Genomic DNA, 26,131 nt, shown 5'->3' with positions numbered 1-26,131 from the left:
GGTTTCTGACTTTGAAAATGTCACAGCCCAAAGCTTGAATGCTCAAGGGCCTGCCTTGAGAATATCATAGCCCAAAGCTGGTGTTCTTAGAAACCACTATCCAGGATGGAAGCCTAGAATTCTTTTGGGGCTAAGTCACAGGGAGAGATAAAAGCCCTTCACCACCTTCCGGTCCCTGCTGTAGATTACTCTGGTCCTGATCTCAACAAGTGGTGAAGGGACAGCGTGTTCCTGAGGACTGAGGAGCCTCTTTACCCGTGTGGGGAAGAAGACCCATTCCTTTCTTTATACGCCGTATTCTGCTCTGGTTTGAAATGAGAGAGGAGAGGAGGCTGTTGCCAGAAATGGAGATAGAAATCTGTTCCGTTGCTGTTGTCCATCCAGCTGCCTTGTGTTGAAAGCCATTTCTGGCAGCCTGAACACACCTGTAGGTTCCTCTTTGGCTTACCAGGCAGGTTTTTAAATGCTGATGGAAATGGCAACTTTGAGTTACTTGTAAGTTACCTAACACTAATCATAGCACTGCTCTTTCATGTTTACATAACCTGCTCCACTTTTCAGCTTTGTTTTGCCTCTCCCATCAACCTAGGGGACCATGGGAATTGTGGAGGGAGGCTCCAGCTGTTGAGGCCAAGGTTCCTTTTGATTTCAGCTGTCTAATGTCTGCAGTGGGCCAAGAATAAGAAGAGTAGATGGGGAACATGGAGAACCATTTTTGATTGTCAGTATTATTATATTTCCTATCAATAGTAACAAAGGCAACGTTTGATTGTTCACCATGTGTAGTGCCCTGTTCAGTGTGTTTTACACTTCACCAAGAGGGCTATCATTTAGCTCAACTTGTCAAAGTCACCCAGGGGACACCTACCAGAAAATAGATGAGGGACATACTTGCCCTGTATGGCAAGAGGTTTGGTATAGCCACACCTCAGGGGTGATACCACAAGTCACTGTGCACACTTGGGCCTGTCCACTTCCTTTCTGTAAACGAAGATTACAGTAAATGAAATTTGTAAGAAGAGTGGCATTTATGATAGACTTAGTAAGGTCCCAGGTGGAAGATTTGGGAGGGAAAATGGATACATTTGGACCAATGTCCAGAATGATCCCCACAGGCTAGAGCAGTAGACTGAATCCAATGTAGTGACATTTTTAAAGGATCCCTGTGGATCTACATAGCTTGTAGCAAAATGTGTGAAACAGAGGTGAGGTAGCTGGAAGAAATAAAATATCTAGACTGATCTCCTATTAATAGGAGAATGATGTCCAGAATAAACAGCGGGGAGCTAACCAAGCCCATGTGTTAGACACTCTCTTCTAGATTCCAATTTGAGGAAAACAGAATCATACAGAGTCAAAGTCAGGAGTGGAGACAATCTTTTGTGAATAATGGCTTTAAAAGACACTTGTGAAGCTGGGTCACTGATGGCTCATACTTGTAATCCTAGCTCTCAGGAGGCTGAGATCTGAAGATCGTGCTTCAAAGCCAGCCAGGAGAGGAAAGTCCATGATATTCTTACCTCCAGTTAACCACCAGAAAACCAGAAGTGGCACTGTAGCTGAAAGTGGTAGAGTGGAAGCCTTGAGCAAAAGAACTCAGAGACAGTACCCAGGCCCGGAGTTCAAGCCCCATGGCTAACAAAAAAGTGGGGCAATTGTGGGTATTTAGCCTGGAGAAAGAGGTTTAGGGGGACATCTGTTTAGTGAAGTGTCCTGTAGAAGAGGCTCATGACGACACCACAGGGTGGGAATGGGATTAATATGTGGTCACACTGAAGCGTATCCCTGCACCATTAGGTGTCTCTGCCCTGAAGAGCACCACCACATGGAGCCTAGAGAAGCCAAGGCTCAGCCTGCAAGGGTGTTGGGAAGAGGGCCAGCAGAAGTTTCTTCTCACCTGTTGACTCCGTCGGTCCCAATTTCCAGGTCTAAGATCTGGATCCTTGGAGACTGGTGATCTCTTTGATGGAAGTGGAGACTGTATCAGGGATGATAGGACTGGCTGAAGGCAAGTGTACCCCAGGATCCCATCTGCAAATAGTTAATGGAACCTGACTGAGGTGCATGCATGTATGTGCATGAGTGAGTGGTGTGGTGGTAACATTATTGTTTGCACTGGGATTTACTTTATCAAGTAAAAACATTAATAAAATATAGCAACCACCTGTCATCGTTATCAATATAAAACCAAAGGTGATCCTTACATGGGAATTAAGAAGGGCACAGATTGGAAGCAATATGTGGTGGGAGGGTTAGGGAGGGTGTTCTTGTTATTTAAGACGAACGAGCACTTCATGGACCCAAATCAGCAGTGTGTTTGGGAGTTGCTGTGGTAAGAATACCTATTTGCTGTTTCCCGCTGGTCACTTTAATTACCCTCACTTAAAGAAACTGCCTTCTTTATGTGGCTCCAAGCAGAGTTTTGAAAGTAACTCTTGGTTATTTTAAAACTGATTTTTCTGTTTCTGGATTATCTTGGACCTTACTTTCTTCAGAGTTATATTGTTATTATTAATTATTGAGATGAAATTTACAGTAGCCTAAAATTAGCTCTGTGTGTGGTGTGGTGTGTGTGTGTGTGTGTGTGTGTGTGTGTGTGTGTGTGTGTGTGTGTGTAGCGGAGCTTGAATTTAGGGGCTGGGTACTATTTCTTTGTTTTTTTTTAAATTCAAGGTTAGTACTCTGCCACTTGAGCTATAGCTACACATCCAACTTGATGGTGGTTAATTGGAGAGAAGAGTCTCATAGACTTCCCTGCCTGGGCTAGCTTTGAACTGCAAGCCTTAGATCTTAGCCTCCTGAATAGCTACGATTACAAGCTTGAGCCACCAGTGCCCAGCAAATCGCCATTTGAAACTGAACAATTCATTAGCATTAAATATATTTGTAATGCTGTGCAACCAGTTCTATCTAAATTCCAAGAGATTTCTTCACTCCAAATTAATGACCTCATGCCCATGAGCAGATATACTCTTTCCTGCTACCATAGCCCCTGCCAACTATATTGCACATAGATGGAATCAGACAGTCTATATGACCTGTGGTGCATGACTTCCTTTGGTTAATATCATGTTTCTGAGGAATCTCAAAACATTATATGATAGAATCTCATCCCATTCTGTGTTGTGGCCATATATCACACTTTTTTCTATGACTGAACAGTACTCCATAGTGCTATACCACAGATGTGTTTCCCCCATTCCCCCATTCATGGACATTTGTTTAGATGTTTACACCTTTTGGTTTGGGTGTGTAGTGCTGCTCTACACTCTTGTGTACCAAGATTTGTTTAGTACTTGTTTTTATCTCAGTATATACCTTGGAGTAGAATTACTGGGATCAGGATAATTCTGTGTGTGTTTTTATTTGTGTGTGTACCAATCCTGGGGCTTGAACTCAGGGCCTAGCATTCTGTCACTTGAGCTACAACTCCCTTTCTGGCTTTTTGCTAGTTAATTAGAGATAAGACTCTAGACTTTCCTGCCCAGGCTGTCTTTGAACCACACAATCCTAGGATAAGTCTCCTGGGTAGTTTCCCAGGCATGAGATACCCCACTAACTCTTTAATTAAAGAAAAAGTTCAATTGTGATAAAATACCCTTTACATAAAGTTTACCATCTGAACTATTTTTAGAGTACAGTTCAATGGCATGAAGCGTATTCACACTGTTATGCAATAGCTACGATCCATCTCCAGAACACTCTATCCTGCAAAACTGAGACACTGAACCTGTTAATAAATAACTCCTCTCCTTCCCCCAACTGCTGGCAGCCATGATTCCATCTGTACATGAATGCGACTACTCTAGGTGCTTCACATCAGTGGAATCTTGCAAGCAGTATTTACCTTTTTATGACTGACTAATTTCATTTAAAATAATGTCCTTATGATTCATCCATGCTTTAGCATGTATCAGAATTTCCATCATTTTGAAGGATGATTCACACACACACACACACATACACATACAAACACGCACATTTTGTTTATTTGTTCATCCATCAATGGATGGTTGAATTGGTTCCATCTTTTGCTTATTTTGAATGATGCTTATTATGTTCATACTCTTTGAAATCCTGCTTTTAAATCTTGTGGGTATATACCCAGAAGTGCACTTGCCAGATCATATCCTAATTCTGTTTTTTTTTTGTCCTGGTATCTGGTTTTGAACTCAGGGTACTTGCTTGCTTGGCTGGGGCTCTGCTGGCTTTTCTTCTTTATTTTGGAAATGTTGTCTTATAGACTTTTCTGCTGCCTTGACTAGCTCCAGCCTGAACCTCTGGATCTCAGTCTTCTGAGTAGTTAGAGTTACATGTGTGAGCCATCTGTACCCAGCTCAGTAGTTCCGGGGGCGGGGGGGGAAAGGGACATATACTGGGGCTTGAACTCAGGGCCTGGGCACTGTCTCATAGCTTTTTCACTCTAAGTTGGCACTCTTAAGCCACAGTTCTGCTTTTAGCTTCTTTAGTGCTTAATTGAAGACTAGAGTCTCACAGACTTTCTTGCCCCAGACGGCTTTGAACCATGATCCTCAGATCTCAGCATCCTGAGTAGCTAAGGTTGCAGGCGTGAGCCATTGGCACCCAGCTATTTTCAATATTTTGAGGAACAAATTATTGTAAAGGTGATGTACAGAGGGGTTACAGTTACATAAGTCAGATAAAGACTACATTTCATTTTGGACAGTGTCACCCATTCCCAGTAGCTGTATAGTTCATTTTCAAGATTCCCAGTAGCAATGCACAAGGGTTAAATATTCTCCACATCCTAACTCTTGCTCTTTTCATTTAACCATTTTTGTTAGCATACATTAGTGTATGGGGCAGTACATTATGATATTTCCACACACCTATACATGGAATATAACATATCTCTATCAACCTCTCCTCCCTCGTCACTGTCCCTTACCCAACTCCCCTTCTTAAAGCTGTTTCAACAGGTTTCACTTGTACTATTTTCATACATGCAAATCAACTGCTTTGGCCCTATCCACCTTCATTCACCCTCCATTCTCCCACTGCTATCCAGCCCCCAGCAGAGCCTGTCATTCATCCTTTAAAAAAAAAAAATAGCCTTCCTAGTGTGCATAAAGTGGTCCTTGTGGTTTTGATTTGAATTTCCCTAATGACTAATGAGGAAGAGTGTCTTTTCATATGCTTTTATTAGTCATTTGTATAACATCTTTGGGAAAATGTCTATTCAAGTCCTTTGCACATGTTTGAATTGGGCTGCCCCTGCCTGTTTTTGTATTTAGTTATGCTTCTAAACTTGCTGCTCCTCAAAGACGAGAGCATGAATTTTACATCTTATTATCTTAAGCCACCTGTTGGCTGAGAACTTGGGCCACGTGGTTATAATGTGGACCCTGAGGTGAAAAGAGAGAACAGGACTATGGAGGGCTGGGCTGAGCTCCAGAAGGGCTGGAGTGGAGTGCTTATAGAGGGAGAGCTGGCCCCTGGAGAAGCTTCCATCTCTACCCCGCAGGTCCTCTTGGAGCATCAGCACAGGTACTAGGAAAGGTATTGACTCTTGTTTCTGCAAAGACTCAAGCTCCTAGACCTCAAGACCTGCCCTTTCATCTGTGTTTCTGCTTAGCATTGCAACAGTCCCCTGGGAGGGGGAAAAGTGCTTAGGACCTGCCAACCTAAGATCTAGAGAACAAGGCTCCCAGCCCAACCCTTGGGAGCATTCTATCTCCAGCCAGAGTTGCATGCAAATGACCCAGAAAACAGTCTGAGATGGGTGGGCGGGTGGCTCATATCTCATTGTCCACACTGATTCTATTCCAGGAAATGAGTGGTAGACATAGACCCACAAACTGGCCCCCCTTTTAGAAATTGATTAATTCCCCCTAATTCTGGGAAGAAGCTCTCTCTGCTAGAGCAGAAAAGAAAGCCAAGAACCCAGAGATCCAAAATCATTCTGTCCCTGAATAATTCTCCCGGAGACTTGCTGAGTCTAGCTTTGGTTACACTGTCAAGAAAGGGATGGGGGGGGCGGGGGAGCTGCCTTACACAAGCCAGCAGGCTGCCTGGTTTATGGAGAATCATTTGAGATGATCCCACCTCCCTGGGTCTGAGATTCTCTGGGAGAGTTAATGCCAGAGATTTGCTTTTACTTTTAGTTTTCCTTACCAAAAAAAAGGGGGGGGGGGGCACATACAATTCATATAAACACCAGATTTTACAAAATAATGTTGAATGAAACACAGGAGCTGTTTTGCTATTGTTACTGTTCTGTTTGTGGTACTGGGGATTGAGGCCTGGGTTCCACTACTGAGCAACACTTTTTTTTTTCGGGGGGAGGGGGTCAGTCTTGGGGCTTGAACTCTGGGCCTGGGCGCTGTCCCTGCGCTCTTCAGCTCAAGGTGAGTGCTCTACCGCTTGAGCCACAGCATCACTTCCGGTTTTCTAGTGGTTAACTGGAGATAAGAGTCTCACGGACTTTTCTGCCTGGGCTGGCTTTGAACCATGATCCTCAGATCTCAGCCTCCTCAGTAGCTAGGATTACAAGTGTGAGCCATCAGTGCCTGGCCTGAGCAACACTTCTAACCCCATTTTTTCTCTTATCAATTAAGATGAAACTCATGTAACAAGTTTAACCATTTCAAAGATACAGGGCTAGAGGTGTAGCTCCATAGTAGAGCATATGCTTTGTAGGCAAAAAGCCCTAGGTTTGATTCTAGCACCAAAATTTTAAAAAATTACACAATTCAATGGCATTTACATTCACTTTATTGTGTAATCATCACCCCCAAGAGGGACCCTATACCACTAAACAGTTACTGCTCAAAATCCTGTCTTCCTAGCCAACCCCTGACAACTGCTAATCTGCTTTCTGTCTCACTGGATGTATGTATTCTGCATATTCCATGTATAGGAAAGCATAGGTAGCCATTTGTGAACTATAGGACCTACTCACCCACCCCTGCCCCCAATCTGCTGTCTTGCCATAATCAGGAAATAAACTTTCTAGATATCTAGAATGCATAAGAACTTACTGCTGAAATCAGTAGTAAAAATATCCCACAAAAGAATTTTACCTCTGCAGTCTCTCCAAAGCATAGTATGGGGTACTGAAGTAAGGTGCTGCCCCTCAGGATGGATGGGCAGACCCAGGTAGAAGAGGGAGCAGAGAAACCAGAGGCATCTTCAGGGCACCCAGGACCCAGGCAGAGGCAGTAACAGCTTTGAGAGCCAGATCCCACTCAGCTAGAGTGTGACCACCATCCTGGGGGCTGCCAGGGGTCATCCAGTACCCCACCCTCCACACAGACAGCATCTAGGAAGCCCTACCTCTAACCACATCTCGTGTGTGTGTGTGTGTGTGTATGTGTGTGTGTGTGTGTGTGTGTGTGTGGAGAGAGAGAGAGAGAGCAGTTCAGGAAAACCCAAGTTCATCTGCCAAACTCTGGATACACCCCTGACTGTTCCGGGCTTTTCTTTCTGCCTTTCCTTAATCTCATCTGGGCGTGCTCTCTTAAAGGGGAAGTGGTGCGTTCTGACTGGCCAGGGCCCGCAGCCAGGAGCCAGGAAACGTCTACTAGCACGAGTGGCCTTGCCCAGCATGTCGCTGGCTCAGCCTCCTTTTCCAAACAGCAAAGCTGCCTCCCTGGGATGTGTAAGTGTGAGCGCAGGGCACGGTCACCACCCAGGGTGGCGTGGGGCTGGGCACAGGTCACGGAAGACAGAGCCTGGCAGGCCGAGCACGCTGGCAACCCAGGATGCCTGTGCTGAGATGAGCTTTAGCTTAGACAAGGCCCCTGGTCTGTGGGCAGGAGCTGGAGCAGGGACAGGATTGAGGCGTGCAGCGGGGTGAGCAGCTGCGTCGCAGAGTCAGGAGTAGGAGGCTGGGTTGAGGACCAGGCTATTTTGGACAGCCCTTCTGGAGGAATAAGCATCGGGTCTGGGAAAGAGGGGAGTGGAAATTTTTATCATACACCTTTCAGAGCTGTGGGAAGCCAGCTCTAATGAACCCTACCAACTCACCACCCCCACTTTGCAGTATTTATGTGCAGTTCAAGTGATAGATACTTTAGGCCTTTCTAGACTCAGTAATTGTTATTTCTTTGTCATCTTTCTATGTATTCTGTGTTGAGACATGTTTCAGGTGATTTCTATTCCATTGCACAAATGGCTTGAAACTTCTTTCTTTTCTATTTGTGGATGGGGAAGGGGGGTTCCAGTGTGAAATCTTGAGCCCAGAGTAAACCTGGGCTCGGAGTAAACCGCGGTAGCTGGCTCACTAGTGGACTGGCTGGCTCACTGGGATGATTGGCAGTGAGTTTGGCCTGGTTTCTAACTAGAGCTTTGTTTCCTGTGTGCCCATAGAGGAATAAAGAGGAAAACTCACACACACTCGCACATGCATGCACACACACTTCCTCACTAAATACCACAAGTGAGAGAGTGACAGTAGGAAGATAGAGCTTTGGGATGTTTGAGGGCCCCATTCTACCCTGGACTTTTGTTTGTATGCAAGTGGTAGTTTATCTTAAACTATACACAAAGTTTTATTTTCACTAAAATAACTCAAGCTTTTTTCCTCCAAAAGAAGAGAATGGAAAGGGGGGGGGGGGGGGGAATGTGTGTGTGTGTGTGTGTGTGTGTGTGTGTGCACACGCATATGTTGACAGACACAACCACACCCTGCTTCAAGACAACTTCCTGTTTGCCACTGCCAACTGCCATTCTAAGGAGAACAGAAATGGTTCCGTTAGTGGCTGCTGCAGGACCACGACAGCCTGTGCGGTGAGTGGCTCTGAGTGACACTGAGCTTAGCCTGAGGGAAGACTTTGTCCTGTCTATGGAGTAGGGCTCCTGTACTATCTGAATTGGAGGTTGATAGAAATAAAGTTTTGATGGCATCTCCTCCTCAGCCTGTATTCCTCAAATAGTGCACTCCTGTAAGGTTCTTATAAATGGAAAATTTTTAATCCAGGTTCAGGGAAAAGGCTATGAGCTCTCTACGTAGGAAAGCTACAACCTGTGATTTAAATGGGGGGAAAAAGGAGCCTACCTGTTCGTGTACCCTATGTGAAGTAACTAGGATGAGTTGACACTTCAGGAGTCACCTCTTAACACTCTTTATTTGCCAATAAACGTAGTAAGGGCTGGTTAGCCTGTGACCTTTTGCTAAATGTCAGAGATATCAGATGAACAGAATACCTGCCCTTAAGGTGTGTCCAGGCATAGATCACCTAGGCCAGTGAAGCAGCAGTAATAGGATGTGACATGCTGAGAAGGGACTCCGGGTGCCCTATGAGTTCCTGCCCAATTGTAACTATCACATCATTGCTTGTCATTGACTTTTTTTTGCAGATTGGGAGACTGGAGTTCAGGGGGTTAAGTTACTTGCTCAACTCAGAGCTAATAAGTGACAGAGCTGGGATTTGAGCCCAGATCTTTCTGATTCCAGAGACAGTGGTGTTTGGTCCATAGTTCCAGTGACTCCCAAAGCTACTAGAGCATGAAAATCACCTTAGAACCTGCTTTTATAATACAGATTTGAAGCTGGTATCGATGGCTCACACCTATAATCCTAGCTACTCACAAGGCTGAGATCTGAGGATCACCGTTCAAAGCCAGCCCGGGCAGGAAAAGTCCATGAGACTCTTATCTCAATTAACCACCAGAAAACCAGAAGTAGAGCTGTAGCTCAAGTGGCACAGCACTAACCTTGAGCAAGAAGAGCTCAGCGACAGATTCGGGTGCCTGAGTTCAGGTCCCACAACTGACAAAAAAAGATGGATGGATGGATAGATAGGTAGGTAGGTAGGTAGATGGATGGATAGATGGATGGATGGATGGATGGATGGATGGATGGATGGATGGATAGATAGATAGAGGGGCCTAGCCCTTCTATCACAGAAGAACAGGAGCACCAGTTGCCCTCTGAATCTTGATATGAAACCTGCAACTTCCTTTGCTTCCTACCACCAGGGTTCCCTTCTGTGGGCCATAGAAGGCATGCCCTGTGACAGATAAGGCTTTTATGTGTGTAGGCAAGGTGTTTGGGTAGGGCCACTAGTGGTCACACAAGACAGTCTTGGGAAGTCTGAGTCCAGTATGTATGTGTGCCAGTCCTGAGGGTTGAACTCAGGACCCGGGGTGGTGTCCCTGAGCATTTTTGCTCAAGGCTAATAATGCTTTACCACTTGAGCCACAGTTTTACTTCTGGCTTGTTAGTGGTTAGAGATAAGAGTCTCTCAGACTTTCCTGACTGGGTTGGCTTCAAACCCCAATCCTCAGATCTCAGCCTCCTGAGTATATTACATGTGTGAGCCACCCATGTAGCCAGGCTATTTAATATCTTTTCCTGTTTTATTTTGTTTTGTGTTGGTTTTGTGTCAGTAGCAGGGTGTGAGCTCAGAGCCTTATACTTTGCTCAGCTTTTGTACTTACGACTGGTACTCTACCACTTGAGTCATACCTCAAGTCCAGTTTTTTGCTGGTTTGGATTAGTTTTCCCTGGGCTGACTTTGAACTTTGGCCCTCAGTTCTCAGCATGTCTAAAACACCAGTGTCCAGCTTTGTTCCAATGTTTTTAGCATTAGGAATACCACTTTATGTACTTTTTCCACAAAGATACCGTAGCCCAAGCCTCCCAGTGTCCCTGGGGTAGAGATCATGTCAGCTGTACCATCTTAAGTTTGGTTCCAACAGTTTATCTGAAAGCTGGAAGCCACCAATTTTCACCAAAGCCATGGCTCCTCCTGTTAACACTACTATTACATGTACAGATTCTGTTTGACAGTTGCTGAGTGGGATTACACCCATGGAGAATGTCAATTTCTTGCAGGTAGAGGTTCATGTTAGATCCACCAGGGTAGGGGATAGAGACTCAGGAGAGCAGCTGAAGTATTGAAAAGCTTAGTGTTTTTCAGAGGATCACAGCTCTGGCTGGAGGTGGAAGGATTCAGGGACCCGTGGGTGTCTTCCCTTCTGGTCCTCCAGGCAGAGCTGCCTTCAGAGAGCCCTGTCTGTTCTTCAGCCATTCAGAATGACTAATTCAATGGTCAGCCAGGGATAGGGAGGGTACTGTCCCCACCTTGAAGGAACACTATGATTATATTATGATGGTCCAGCAATGACAGTGTCTTACACCCCATGCTCCATATTCCAGGGCCTGGCATAAGGGAGTTGCCTAGGAAATGCTTTTTTCAAAATGAGTGAATGAATGAAGAGGTTTAACTTAACTTGTGTTTCTCTTTCCTTCCTATCTTATGTTTACACCTGTTTCCTCTCCTTTGCCCTTTCTGTTTAAAGAGTACTTTGGTACTTTTGCAGTCTGTCTCTTTCTATCTTTTTTCCTTGTGTGGCTTTAAGTGGCTTAAACAAAAACAGAGCCTATTAAGCCATCTATCTTTAAACAAAAACAGAGCCTATTAAGCCATCTATCATATATCTAGCCTTCTTTTTCCTCATCTTCATATTTTATGTTAAGTGTTTTAAGAAAGTAAAGATGGATATTTCTGTCGTATTTGTGATATTTTACATTTTCCTGTGGCCTTGGGTATGCTATTTCACTTACACATTTCCTTAGATTGAGATCACCCTCATACCTGTCATTTTCGATTGTCTTATTCTAGATTATTCAAGTTGTTTGTAGTATTTTTATTACCACAAACATTGCTGCTGAGAATATCTTTGAACTTTTCTTTTGATTTATTTCCTTATGGTCTTTTTGTTTGTTTTAACTAACATTATCCATTACCAGATCAAAGGTTATAAATGCTTTTTAGTTCCTGTTATTATCATCAGGGTGCTCTCCAGGAAAAAAATATATATAATCCTTTAAAAGCCCCCCTTCCTGGGCCATGTATACATGTGCTTGTTTCTTGTGGGTTTGCCTTCTAGCTAGACTGTCTGTCTAGGTCATCCCTAGAGGCTGATGGAAATGTTTCAGGTCCTGGAAAAATCCCTGGGACTCCCCAGGTCCTACTCAACCATGGCTGGTACCAGGAATTTGCACCTTAATATAAACCACCAATAGAAGGACAGGTGGGAGGAGGATTGCTACCAAGATAAGAGGATCATACATTATCAGGCTGTGCAGATATGTCCCAGGGCAGCTCTGAAAATGGAAAATGCTTTCTTCAGACCCACCAGGGAACTTGCCTTTCTAAAGTGTAGCAGAAAGGAACATCCAAGACAGAGTGGCCTAATGAGAAGAGTGTTGACTTTGGGGCCAGGCAAGCCTGGGCAATCCTTCCTTCCAGCTGCAGAAGGCTATGTTCCTTCCTTCCAGCTGCAGAAGGTTATGTTACCTTGGTCTTGTTTCATAATCTTTTCTCCCCCTAATTTCCAAATGCATTAATATCTTTTAAAAATCTTCATTCTTTTAAAAAAAAATGTGGGCTGGAAATGTGGCTTAGTGGTAGAGTGCTTGCCTCAATACATGAAGCCCTGGGTTTGCTTCCTCAGTGCCACATAAACAGAAAGCTGGAAGTAACGCTGTGGCTCAAGTGGTAGAGTGCTAGCCTTGAGCAAAAGAAGCTCAGGGACAGTGTCCAGGTCCTGAGTTTAAGCCCCAGGACTAGGAAAAAATTAAAAACTTTTGTTAATATAGAGGTGATGTACAAAGGGATTACAGTTACATAAGTCAGGTAATGAGTACATTTCTTTGTGGATAATATCACCCCTTTCCTCACTCTCTCCTACTTTTTTCCTCCTGTCCCCATTACAAATTGTACAGTTCATTTTCAACCTAGTGTCTAGTGAGTACCACTGCTGCAATTGTTCACCCTTTATCCCTCCATTTCTGTATCCCTCTTACCCACAAAAAAAAAAAAAAACAGATAAACAAGAGAACAAGACAAAAAGAAAAGAAAACTACAATGAAGGAAAAAAGCTCTTGTTTGTTTCATGATCTTGCTAAGCTTTGCTTTCTCCCACTGTAATAGTCTCAACCCATTTTGCACAGTTGATGGGTAGATTATGCAAGCTGGCAAGCAGAAAGTAGCTTGTGCAGTGCCTGATACACAGTAGGCACTCAAGAAATGCTCCATAAATGGGCATAGGGGACCAGATGGCTGAGAAACTAACCTGAAGCCCAGGGTTCGGGGACTTGAGCTGGTAGGAGCAGTGCAAGCCACTTGTCTACACTGCCATTTGCACTACCAGATATAGCTGGTTTTGTCCAGCAGTAGGTAGTGGGTAAGAGTATAAGCCAGTTGGTGACAAGCAGCTTATTCTTTGAGGAATATTTCCCCAATTTCTTAAGTCCCAATGTCTTTTAAGGAGATACTCTAGTCTGAACCAGGGGAGGAGGGAAAGAAGCACTTCAGAAAATCTCACAGGCAAGCCTGGTACAAGAAATACCTGGCTCTGCCTGCCATTCCTTTCTTTCCTGCCTCCGTCCCTTGGTTTGCCTGTCTTTATTTCCCCCTTGCTGCTGTAAGCTAATTCAGTGTCCCCTCCCTCCAACCACTACGGTGCTCTATTGAGTGCCTGGCTTTGCATATAGGGGAGACTACTGCCCAGATTCTAGCCACTGTGAACAACTTGTGACTTTGAGCACATTTATCCAGATGAAGTCTGCTTCTATTTCCCCCTAAAGGAATGCCTGCCTGTCTTACAGAGCAGTTGCAAGGCACACCTAGCATGGCACACATCCTCTGCCTCCTCCCCTTCCCATTCCAGTTTGCTTTCGGACCAAGGCCCCTGAGAATTCAGGGTCCTTCCTGGGATGCAGCTTGATGTCAGCTGCTAAACCAGACAGGATCTACCAATGAGATAGAACCTAGCTAATGACTTGTCAAGCACCTGCCCACTGGATGGGGACTGAACAAGACTCAGCACTGTCAAATGAGTAGGCCAAGTACTGGCGCCATCCCAAGGTTGCTTATACAGCTGTGACAGGCCACGGGCAACTGGTGCTCAAAGTCTACGAGGAAGGCCTGGGTCCCTCAAAAACCATATTGGAAAATTCCCAACCAAGTTCTTTCTAAAAATGGTTCCAAGTGCCACACTGGATGTCTGCAGCCGACTCAGCCATTCAGGAGGCGTCTGTGCTGAGGATGAAATACAGGGCATTGATGCTATGAGCATGAAAACATCTCAGTGAATAAATGCAGGGGAAAGAGAAGGGTCTAGTGAAGCGGAACAGCCTGAGAACTGCGTTTTTCTTACAAGAGGAAGGGAGAGAATTGTGAAGACAGCAGGACTCTCTCTCCTAACAGACTTAGAATGTGGAGAGCTGGTGCTTGCAAGCCCCCTGTTTAGTCAGTGCCAGGATTGCCCCCAGGACTAGCAGCAGAGGTAGAGGCAGTACAGGGTGAAGTAAGTGGTCTTGAAAGAGGCAACTTGGTGAGGTTTGGCCTGGACTTCCTACCATAGAAATAAAAAAAGTACAAGGATTTGGGTCATTGTATCTTTGGTCCTGGGACTTGATTGAGGTATTAGATTGGGGTCTCAGGCTGCTTCATGGGGCTACTGACTGACACTTTCTTTCCTTTCTGTAGGGGAGTCAGGTACTTTAGTAAAATGCCATAGTGGGAAGGAGCTCCACAAAGGGCTCTTCTAGATTCTCTTTGTCAATAGCTATGTCTTCCAAGATCAAGGTGGGAGAGCTCAGAATGAAGACATAGTTTCTGAAGACATCCCTAGATCTAGTATTGCCCAGCTTGGCAACAAACTTCTGTTCATAAGCCTCAGTTTCTCCATCTGTGGAATAGAAAGACTAACATCATCTCTTAAGGAGTTACAGGAATTAAATGCTATAAAGTAAATCAAGTGTATAGCAGAGAATATAGCTAAGAACACAGAAAACTCTTAATTGAAGCCTGGTACCAGTGGCTCATGCCTGTAATCCTAGCTACTCAGGAGGCTGAGATCTGAAGGTTGTGGTTTAAAGTAAGCCTGGGCAGGACAGTTTGTTAGACTCTTATCTCCAAATAACCAACCACCAAAAAGCCAGAAATGGAGCTGTGTCTCAGGTGGCAGAACACTAGCCTTTAGCAAAAATAAAAAATAAAAAGCTCAGGGACAGTGCTCAGTCCCTGAGTTCAAAAGATGTTGTACAGAGGGATTACGGTTACATGAGTAAGATAATGAGTACATTTCTTGACTAATCTTAATGAACTTTTATTACTGGTGGCTAACAGACAGGATGGGGAAGATAGGTCCAGAGATCTGACATCATTCACTAAGATTGTTCTTAATGTGCTGATAATTAAATCTGTGTGGCATTCTAATTGTGATTTTCTGGTTTCTCTTCAGTAGGTGAGTGGTTCTTATATTTAACATTAGCACAAAAGTTTATTTGGGCTTTCTATCACATGGGCAGAAAATAAATTGTATAGCAAGAGTTAGGAGATATTGAAGTCTTTCACTTTAAAATAATTCTAAATCATTTTGTAAATAAACTAGCTTTTAAAAATCCCAGGCAGCAAGAAAATAACACATGAATGACTGAATATTACCTGTTTAAAATAGCAAGCAAGTGGGAATTAGAAATGTATACATAGAATAATGTTGTTTGAGAATAGCCCAAAGTACCAATTGATTAATTTTGTTAATATAGTTATGAACATTTACAAAGATTGGGAAAAATTTAGAGGAAATGCCTCTTTCTCTAGTTTTAAAAATACTTTTAATACTGACTAATATGACATATAAACTCTGGACATGGCAAATGGAATTAAAATAATTGTAGATATCTACCAAAGGTAGATACTTGACGAATGCATGAAAGGATTAAACCCAAAGTATGCCAGGGCTTATGTCAGAATGATTGTAAAACACATCTGAAAAGCTTAACCCAGAGAAATTCATCAACACAGCAATGTTTTTTGTTTTGTTTTGTTGTGGATTTTGTTTTGTTCCAGTCCTGAGTCTTGAACTCAGGGACTGAACACTGTCCCTAAGGACGGTGGCTAGCACTCTACCACTTGAGCCACAGCTCTTATTTCCAAATATTGGGTGGTTAACTGGCGATAAGAGTCTCACAGACTTTCCTGTATATGCTGGCTTTAAATCACAGTCCTCAGATCTCAGCCTCCTGAGTATCTAGGATTACAGACATAAACTACCAACACCCAGCTTCACAGCAATATTGTTGTTTTATTTTTAAGAAGAAATGAAAAACCCTGCCATCTTTCATCACCAGCCATCCTCACTCTCCACCCATTGTGTAAGTCATTAACAAACAGGTGCCTTGCATACTGGAGAACCAGGTTGCATAGGAATGGAGAGTCTTTCTGTAAGATCTGCCACTTTGCCCTAGGACATCAGTTCTGCCATTTCAAAAGTTTAGCTGCTGATTATCCCAAGTGAGGCTCTGATCACCAACCCTATTAGTTCCACCACTTTGAATTCTTTCACAGCCTTTCTCACCTGCACCAGTAGGAGGCAAGCTTGTTCCCATGGGTCAGAGAAGAGAAATGCTGACCTCATCTTGAGAGTCCTTAAAATAGTACTAGATTCAATTCAATCAGAACAAGAAGTTTCACAAGTAAAAAATATTGCTTTGGGCTATGGCAGTACAAAAATCACACATTATGCCAGCACCGGTGGCTCACGCCTGTAATCCTAACTACTCAGGAGGCTGAGATCTGAGGATCACGATTCAAAGCCAGCCCAGGCAGGAAAGTCTGTGAGACTCTTATCTCCAATAAACCACTAGAAAACCGGAAGTAGCGCTGTGGCTCAAGCGGTAGAGTGCTTGCCTTGAGCTGAAGAGCTTAGGGACAGCGCCCAAGCCTAGAGTTCAAGCCCCATGACCAACAAAAAAAAACAAATTTAAAAAAAAAATCACACATTATACAACTTCTCCTTCCCCCGAAATAAAAAATCGGTTCAGGGCAGAGGACCATGTTCATGATTTAACGAATATTTTCATAAGGCAAGTTGTTTTTTCACTTGACCCTTTAAGAAGGATTTATGAGGATAAAATATAAAATCCAAGAAAAAAAAAACAGAGATGTGTTGGTCAGAATCATGAACCAGAATTTTCTGGAAAGATGTTTTTAAAATCCCAGTCCAGGCCAGCACCAGTGACTCACTTCTGTAATCCTAGCTACTTAGGAAGCTGAGATCTGAGGATTGACGTTCAGAGCCAACCTGGACAGAAAAATCCATAAGACTCTTATCTCCAATTAACCACCAAAAAAGAAAATCCATAAGTAGATGTATGACTCAAGTGGTAGAGCACAGCTTGAGTGAAAAAGCTAAAGGAGAGTATCCAGTCCTGAGTTCAAGCTCCAATATAAGCGTGTACACGCACACACGCGCACACACACACACACATACACACACACATCCTTAGTCCATCCTTCTTTATGATTTTGTGATTTCATTTTTATTTACTGGAATGATTTTTAACCCCTAGTTTAGCAAAATAAAGTTCATCTTTGTTATTGAGGCTGCTGAGTAATATTTCTATACACCCTAACCAGCTCTGAGCAGGTAATAGCAGGTGAGGGAAGTCTCCCTCAAAAATCTGAAAGAGGTGTGATTTTAAAAAAATCATTCATACTGTAGAATCAGAAAGCTCTGCCAAAATAGATACTGCTGAACAACAACAACAACAAAAAAATTCTGAAGAGCAGTCTCAACCACCGGATTTTAGGTTTGGTAACTGATAACTTTATCTCAAAAAAGAGATCAGACAAGTTTGTTTTCTTTTTCTTTTCTTTTTCTTTTTTTCTGATACCAAGAGTTTAAACAAAGGGCCTTTGCTTGCTTGGCTGACACTCTACTACTTGAGCCATGCCTCCAGCCCTGCTTTTTCTGATTATTTGGAGATGGGAATGGAAAAATGTCAATCAGATGGATGTGTATTCTGGGCTGGCCTTGAACCATGATCCTACAGATCCCAGGCTCTTTAGTAGCTAGGATTACAGGTGTGAGCCACTAGTTCCTGGCAAACTACCAGTTGATTTTTTAAGACCCAGTTTGAACCTTCAGTGAGTCTTCATTTCCTAGTTTTCTGGTTTCAAATCTTTTTTTTCCAGTCCTAGGGCTTGAACTCAGGGCCTGGGGAGCTTCTTTTGCTCAAGGATGACACTTTACCACTTGAGCCACAGCACCCTTCTGGCCTTTTCTGTTTATATGGTACTAAGGAATCGAACCCAGAGCTTCATGCATGCTACTCAATAACTCTACCACTAAGCCACATTCCAAGTCCCTGGTTTCAAATCTTGTTCGTAGTATACTCTACTTCCTATCTTCCTGAGAAGTAGCTGGGCTCATGCCCAAGACCCCATTCCTTAAGTAGCCATTGGCCTTGACCTTGGTAAAGACCTTAGCAGTCACCTGGCTTCTTTGGGTCTCCTTTAGCCACTCAGCTGTGAGAAGGATGGCATCACCTAGCGGCTGTCTGTCTCACAGGGATTGTAAAACATCAGTCCAATTTTACAAAGGATGAATTCATCCAAGGAAGAACCTGCCCAAGTGAAATATTTTAATGCTTCAGTTGTAATTATTGCTATAATATCCAGGCAGCATGAGGAATGAGAGGAGAAGGGAGCAGATATATGCACCTCTTGTATTCATGGTAATAGAGTGGGAAGAGGCCTTTAGAAGCCACTTATGGACCCATTTCATTGGGACATGGAAACCTCCAAGGCTTAAGTGGTGAGCTCAGGGTTATCCACCTTACCATATAGGATTGCAGGAGCTGATCCCAGTTCTCCTAGCTCTCAGCCATGAGTTCTCTACACCATCCAAACTCGCTCTTGGTGGGATAGCTTCTGGGAACTAAGCATATATGCAAGGTCTACTCTGAGTCAATGAAGAGAAAAATCGCTCCATAAGGTACTTGTGGGGAAACGGTATATGAACACTGAGTAGGGAGAAATATCCAACCATCAGATGGTCCTAAAAAATTCACTCCCTCCACTCAATTCTGATTTCATCTCAAGTCTAGAATCTGTCTGCTTTGAGACAGCCTGGCAGACCATTAGTATGAGAGCATTGAGAAACCCTCAAACTCCTCTCACTGATAGTCAGGGGTGCTTTGGCTTCCTTCCACCAGGTCAGGTGCCAGATATAGCATTCAGAAACATCTGACCAAGGAGAAAAGCCTGAGACCACTCTGGGCTACAGAAAGAATATGATCTGCCATCCTCACCTCTCATCTTTTCCATTATCACAGTCCATCCAGATGTGTGATCTCTTGTTCTTGCCTCAGGGCATCTATTATAATTTCATTTATTTCCTCAATGCATATTAATTGAGCACTCATTATATTCAAGGCACAAGAGAGCCTGACAGGACTAGAGACTTCAGGAAATATCTTTTTAGGTTTAGAGATTCTTTGCTGTATACATGTGCAGTTTGGGGGTATTATCAAGGTACATTTTTTCTGGGGTCCTTAGCTTTTATCTAATCTGTTACCTGAAAACAATTTAGAATCACCCTGACAGTGAATACTAGAAAGAGGGAAGAAGACTAACCAAGAGGATGATGGGAAAAGATGAACATGGTTGAAATAGATTGTTTGCAACTATGAAAATAGAACAATGAAATCTGTTGATTGTTTAGGGAAGAGTGGTAGAAGGGAAAGGAGTGATAGAGGGTTTAAGATTGATTGGAATATATTGTAAAAACATGTGGAAATGTAAGAATGAATACACCTTCCCATGACTAATCTAATTTTTTTTTAAACCACCATGCAGGGTGTTTGCTAGGACTTTACTTCATGCAATTGCTGACCTGATCACTCTCTCCCTCTGCCCATTGTGTCAGCTTGTTGGGAGCTGATGGGATATGAACAAGTCTACCCAGAGCCCTGGAATTTTCTGTAGAATGCCAGGAAGCTGTGCTTAGCCATGCATTCATATCTGTGGATTCTAACTCTGGTATTGATGTCTTCTCCTGTGTGTTAGGCCCTGAATTTCAGTGGGTCCTAGAAAAGACACAAGGGGCATTTGTCAATAGATGATCCCCTCAGTCCTAGGAAGGGATGCAGACTGAGCCACTTTTTAGCTCTCAAGGACCTTTCAGTCCCGTGGGTCCCTCTGATTCATGTGCTCCTTTTGTAGAGAGAGGAACTGGTTAGAGAATTCCCCATGTGTTGTTCTGTGAATCCTGTAACTGCTCACTCACTGCCCTGGACAACCTATGGCCTCTGATGAGCTGTCTGCAGGGTGACACTAGGTCTGTACTATCCCACCATGTCATGTGACAGCTGATTAGCACATTGCTACTCCTGTGGAAGTGGTTTGGCAAAACAGCAGTAATACCTCCCATGAGTAACTTTGGATTAATTTAGCAGATTATTTGATACAGAAACTGAGAATGCAATCATTGCTAGTTGGTGGACCAAGAGGCAGTGTCAAGACAAACCATCATTAGAACCGAGGTGTTGGGATGCCCCGGGCAAAAAGAGCATTGCTCTGCACCTGCACTGTGTACAAGCACACGCCATGGATGCTGGACTGAGTTCTGTTCCTTCTCCCCTGTAGAGAGAAGACACGGTTCAATGTGCAGACCTTCTCCCTCTCCAGCATCTCCGGCCTCCAATTCCAGGACATCAGTAGTAGCACAGGTGAAAACAAAAGCCTGTCTCAGCGGCCATAACTCTGCCAGCAGCACCTCAAAGCCATTCAAAACGCCCAAAGACAATCTTCTTACCTCCAGCAGCAAACAGCACACAGTCTTTCCCGCAAAAGGATCAAGGGACAAACCATGGTGAGTGTCAGCGGCTGGCGGCCAGCAGCTGTCTGTCCCTGCTGCCTGTCCCTGTCACCATGGGAAACAGTGTTTACACTCTGGCTTTGTTCCTGGGCATTATGTCTAGGAATCTGGGAGACCAAGGAAAGAACCCAGAATGATGCATGAGAAAGCTAAATATGAGCGGGAGCGTGGGACTTTAAAAGTGCCGTGTGCCTGACAAGGGGGGATGTTTCTGCTTTTGAGAGCTGAGCCAAGTTGTATCTAAGAAAAGGGAAACAACGCACTAGTCCTCAGTTAGCCAGTTACCTCTCAATTTTCCGCCCCAGTGAAGAGCAACTGGTGTAAATAATGGAAAGCATAGACAGTCCGCCCAGCCAGGAGCCAGCCAGAAATGCTGCTCCAGCCCTGGAGGCAGAGACAGCCCTACCCCCACCCCCAGAGCCTCAGCTCCCAGCTCCTGGGGCTCACCTAGCTTTCTGGGAGCTGGCCACAGAGGAGAGGCAAAACCAGAGGTCACTCCTTTGATGTGGAAGGAGAAAGGTGCTGTCAGACTGACTGTTTTCATCCATTTTTAAAATCTGTCTTTACCAGAAAGTAAGAAAAGCTTCCTTGTGGGATGGACAGATAAGAAAGCAAACTGAACTGAGCAAGTATCTGGAGTGCTATCAGTACTCACTGTGGGGCACTTAAGACTGGCTGTCACAGCACCTCCAGTCTTATCTTTCAGGCCTCTAAGGCAGAGGAGGGACAAGTGTAGACTCTGTCTACTTTCTATGTTTAAAAAGGAACAGTTTTAATTAATTGAAGTGATGCTAGTTCATTATACTGACTCCCAACCTAGGGAAGCTGTGGAATAAAAGCATCCAACAATGGGGTAGCAAATTATGATACCTTAGTAAAACAGCTAAATTGTACTGAATATGTGGGAGAGTCTCTGGATAGTGTAGAGAGATTAGACATGGGTGTAGAAGTAGCTGGGCCTCATGGGTACCTTCTTTGTTCTCTAAAGATAGTGGGGTCTCAAATCTAACCTGTAGGAGGTAGGAGCTATTTAGAGAAGACCCAGCCTAAGGCTAACAACCTGTGGGCAACATGAGTCTCCTAGGCCTTGCTCTGCAATCCTTCATGTCATTGGCCTGGGAGAGCTGAGATTTTTGCCAAGTTGCATGATGTCATGACGTAAGCACAGGCTCTGGAATCCCTGTCTGGATACGGATTTCTGCTGAGTGATCTTGATGTGCCTTCATGTCCTCCCCTGTAAAATGGGCTAAAATAGCTCTCCCCCATGGGACTGCTATGAAGATCAAGTGAGCTACTTTTCTTTTTCTTTTTTTCTTTTTTGTCAGTTATGGGGCTGTTTCTCAGGGTGCTGTTTTTGAACTCATTTGCTCAAGGCTAGGGTTCTACCACTTTGAGCCACTGTTCTACTTCCAGTTTTCTAGTGGTTAATTGGAGACCAAAGGCTCATGGACTTTCCTGCCCAGGCTGGCTTTGAACTGTGATCCTCAGATCTCAGCCTAAGATTACAGATGTGAGTAGCTAAGATTACAGATGTGAGCCACCGGCACCCAGCTCCTTTTTTTTTTTCCCCAACTTGAGCTACTTTTCATATAAAGCACCAAACACAATAGCTGGACATGTTTAATACATAGTTTAGGTTAGTGTTATGTTCATTATATTTATACGTATTTCAAAACAGAGATAAAGTTTATAAGACAAAAGTTAGGAGACTTGCTCTTCAGTTTCAGAATGAAGTTGAAGATGGAAATGGGAAATGATACAATTTATTCAGGATTGGGAAGGTAGCTCAGTGACTGAGTGCTTGCCTACCATGCACGAAGCCCTGAGTTCAATCTCCAGCACCCCAGAGAGGGGAAAAAATTATTCAGAATCTAGAAAGGAAGAGGAGGAGGAGGGGGAAGAGGAGGAGGAGGAGGAAGAAAAGGAGGAGGAGGGAAGGGGGAGGAAAAAGGGGGGAGAAAGAGGAGGAGAGGGAGGAGGCGGAGGAGGAGGAGGGAAGGGGGAGAGGGGAAGGAAGAGGAGGGGGAGGGGGAAGAGGAGGAGGAGGAGGAAGATGAGGAAACGACAACGATGACGACATAGTTGTCTGGGCTAGGAATGTGGCTCAGTGATAGAGTGTTTGCCTAGCATGCATGAAACCCTGGGTTTGATTCCACAGTACCACATAAATAGAAAAGGCTGGAAGTAGTGCTGTGGCTCAAGTAGTAGAGTGCTAACCTTGAGCAAAAAGCTCAGGGACAGTGCCCAGGCTCTCTGATTTCATGTCCCAAGGAAGAAGAAAAAAGTCTGTCAATTAGCACCTGAGTGAGGAGGGAGGGGGTGATCATGGATGATCAGCAAAGGAACTTACCTTATGGAGGGGCAACTGAGGGTTCCTGTTGTCCCAAAGCATCCTCCCAGAAGTGAACTTTCAGGGAAACCTTCAAGGTTTGGGCATTCTCCACTTTCAGTGGAAAGTCAGCCTACCAAATACACATCTAAGACCATTCTCACAGTACCCACATCGAAAGAACTCAGGAGCTCTAAGTGCTTGTGGCTGCAGACTCAACACAGATTTTGACATGTTTCCCAGTGATCTTTAGGGGTGGGGAGGTCTCTCTTTTTCTTTCATTCAGAGGTGTTATGTTAACTGGGTTCTTTGGTTTTTTTATGAGAATGAAGGAAGATTTCTTTTTTTTTTTCATATTTAATCTGACACTGCTAAGGCCTTTGGCAGGAATCAACATGGGAGATCTGATCATATGCAGAGAATTCCTGGCCAAAGTTCCTTCCCATGGTTCAAGTGAGCTCTGCATGGACAGTCAAGCAAGCACAAGCAGGGCTGCCAAGGGGGCTGGTGACCTCGACATGAGAGTTATGTGAGCTACTTCTTCTCTAAGTAGCTCAAATTCACATGTACAGAGGGGCAAACACCCCTGAGGTCAGGCTGACCTCCTGGTATTTTTGCACAAAATTAAATAGGTTGTGGTTTTTGTTATTTTCACCCTTCTATGGCTGGGTACATTAAGAAAATAACTGCATAGGGCTGGGAAGGTGGCTTAGTGGTAGAGTGCTTGCTTTGCATGCATGAGGCCCTGGGTTCGATTCCTTAGCACCACATAAGCAAAAAGAAAAAAGGTCAGAAGTGGTGCTGTGGCTCAAGTGGTAGAGCGGTAGCCTTGAGCTGAAGAGCTGAGGGACAGCGCCCAGGCCCAGAGTTCAGGCCCCATGACCGGACCCAAAAAAAAAAAAAAACAAAAAAGAAGGAAGGAGAAAAACAGGGAAGGCACCCATATTACCAGGGCTCCCCACTTCACCCTGCCTAACCACCCCAGCTCCCACACCCACTCAGACTATCAACCCCCTGCCTTCTAGTTCACCCTCCAGCTTCTTGGGGACCACCCTAAGGAAGCTAAAACATTCATATAGTCTGTAAGAGATGGACAAGATGGTTTATCCCCAGATGAAATCACGAATTAGGAAGCTCAGCTCAATGGCCACAGCTCTACCCCATCTACCTAGAAGGCTTAGATGACCAGAGCGCTTAAGCTTGGGAGGTTGTGGCCATTTGCCTCTTTGGCACTACAGTGAGCATTTCAGCCTTTACTTACGAGTCCCTGCTCAGCCAGGGAGCAGGCCTTGGCAAAGTGACCAAGTCAGCCAGTCTGATTTTCCTAGCAGTTGTTGCTTCCCTGCTGTCCCAGTATGGAGAATTGATGGGGAAACTCTAGCCCACTGATACAGGCTGATGTGGGCAGGAGGCAGGAGGAGGTGGGGGAGATGTTCCTCCTCTGGATGGCTTGTTGCCTTCTCTTTGGGCCTTATCAACCTGCATGTGTGTGTTGAATGCTAACTATGCTCAGCTATTAAAAATGCAGGAGATGAGCCTGCCACTCCAGAAGGAAAATGAGCCAAAGCAAAAGAAAAATCAGCAGGCTCCCTGGCCTCCCTGTGCTGCCCTGAAGCATGGTGGGGAGGGGCTCCCTCTTCCAATGCAGGCAGGGCTCCTCTCAAAATGCTTAGAAATGCCAGGTCAGGAGTGAAAGGGGATGGGGGAGCCTGTGAACTGTGGAAGTCTTCCCAACCTTTTATGGAGAATGACATGATCCCTGAGAAGCCCTGGCCAGATGCCTGAGGAGGAACAGGATAGCTTATCTCTTCTTGCCTGGTGATGGCGTGAACTAAGGACAGGACACAGCTTAGGACTGATGGCTCCCAGAAGACCTAGGGAACCCTTTCAGCGATTCCGCTCAGGTTGTGAAATCCTAGCAACCCCAAATGTTACAGACCCTCTAAGAGAACAAGCAGTTGGCTGCTGTAGCTTCTCCAGCAGCATGCTTGCCATGCCTCCACTGGCCTCCTCACCCCTCACCCTGCTCCTCTCCCATTCTCCCTCCAGCCCTACCAGAATGGTGTGGGCCTCTGCTCTGTTCACAATTCATCAAGGCTCTCAGCTGTTTTCTATGAAATCTGACCCCTTTATGATAAGCCACAGAAGAACGAGGGAAAGGGGGACAGTGGGCTCTTGCATAGGAGGTAACAGGAGCTTAAACATTAGGTACTGCATGCCCGCTGGCTCCCAGTTGCGCTTAGGTAAGGACAATGGACAGCTCCTTGGGCGCAACTGCTAATGACCTTGTTAAGTCACAGAAATGCTCAAGAAAAGAGAACAAGGAGGGAAAAATAAGTTCAAGACAGCTGGGAAAGGAGGAAGAAATGACCTGATAGAGAAGAGTGTGAACTACAAGAATTGATAGCTATTACCTTACATGGTTGTTACTCAGCACGGTTTTCAGATGCTTTCATAGCTCAAATCCCGGTGGAACCTTAAGACTCTGGGATGACGGTAAGAAGATTGAACTCCAGAAGCGCAGTTGCCACCTGAGGTGCCATACATTGTGAAACAGTGACAGAGCTGGCGCTACATCCCTGGTCTTTGAGATCAAGAGCACAAGCCTTAGGGGGGTCTGAAGTCAACCCCACGTCTGCCCTTCATTTTGCTGAGTGGATTGAGATAATCTTTCTATACTTCTAGTTCCTCATCTGTGAAAGGGGGTGTGGTGGTGGTAGAGATTAAGCACATTTTGCTAGCATGAGTGACCCACTGCCCAGTACATGGTATATGATCAATGTGTGACTTCATGGGCTGACCTCTGTCATACTCATCTGCCAGGAAGAGAGACAGGTATGGGCTGGTTCTCTCATAAAGCAATTATTCTTACCAAGCATCAGTAGAAAGCTAGTTTAGTTTTTATCATATTACATGATTTAACCTTTGCCAAGAACATTAACTCATTCATCCAACATTTACTGAGCTCTTCCTACATGCCACGCAATGTATATAAATGCTGCTTGATGATTCCAGAGTAACATGTACATACAGTAGTAGGACATGATTCTTGTCTTCAAGAAGCTCATGGTTTGGTCTGCATTGGACAAAATACAAAATGTGGCAGAAACACCTGGGAAGGAACAGCTAGCCTGAGAGATAAGATGATAATCCCAGGAC

The 26,131-nt window shown here is 44.5% G+C and overlaps 1 protein-coding gene across 4 annotated transcripts in view; it reads left to right on the top strand.

Moving 5' to 3' along the window:
- Atxn7l1 (ataxin 7 like 1) overlaps window positions 1–26,131 on the top strand; it is a 249,318-nt gene that overhangs the window by 176,289 nt on the left and 46,898 nt on the right. For all 4 annotated transcript variants that reach the window (XM_042684655.1, XM_042684653.1, XM_042684657.1 and 1 more), the window contains exon 4: window positions 20,412–20,637. In XM_042684655.1, coding sequence (XP_042540589.1) covers window positions 20,412–20,637 — 226 coding nt within the window. The remainder of the gene's footprint in view (window positions 1–20,411; window positions 20,638–26,131) is intronic.

This window comes from Dipodomys spectabilis, unplaced genomic scaffold, assembly GCF_019054845.1.
Source record: "Dipodomys spectabilis isolate Male_0828 unplaced genomic scaffold, ASM1905484v1 ptg000089l, whole genome shotgun sequence".
NCBI classification, from domain to species: domain Eukaryota; kingdom Metazoa; phylum Chordata; class Mammalia; order Rodentia; family Heteromyidae; genus Dipodomys; species Dipodomys spectabilis.
The sequence above is the reverse complement of the archived record's forward strand: the minus strand, read 5'-3'. Positions and strand labels throughout refer to the sequence as shown.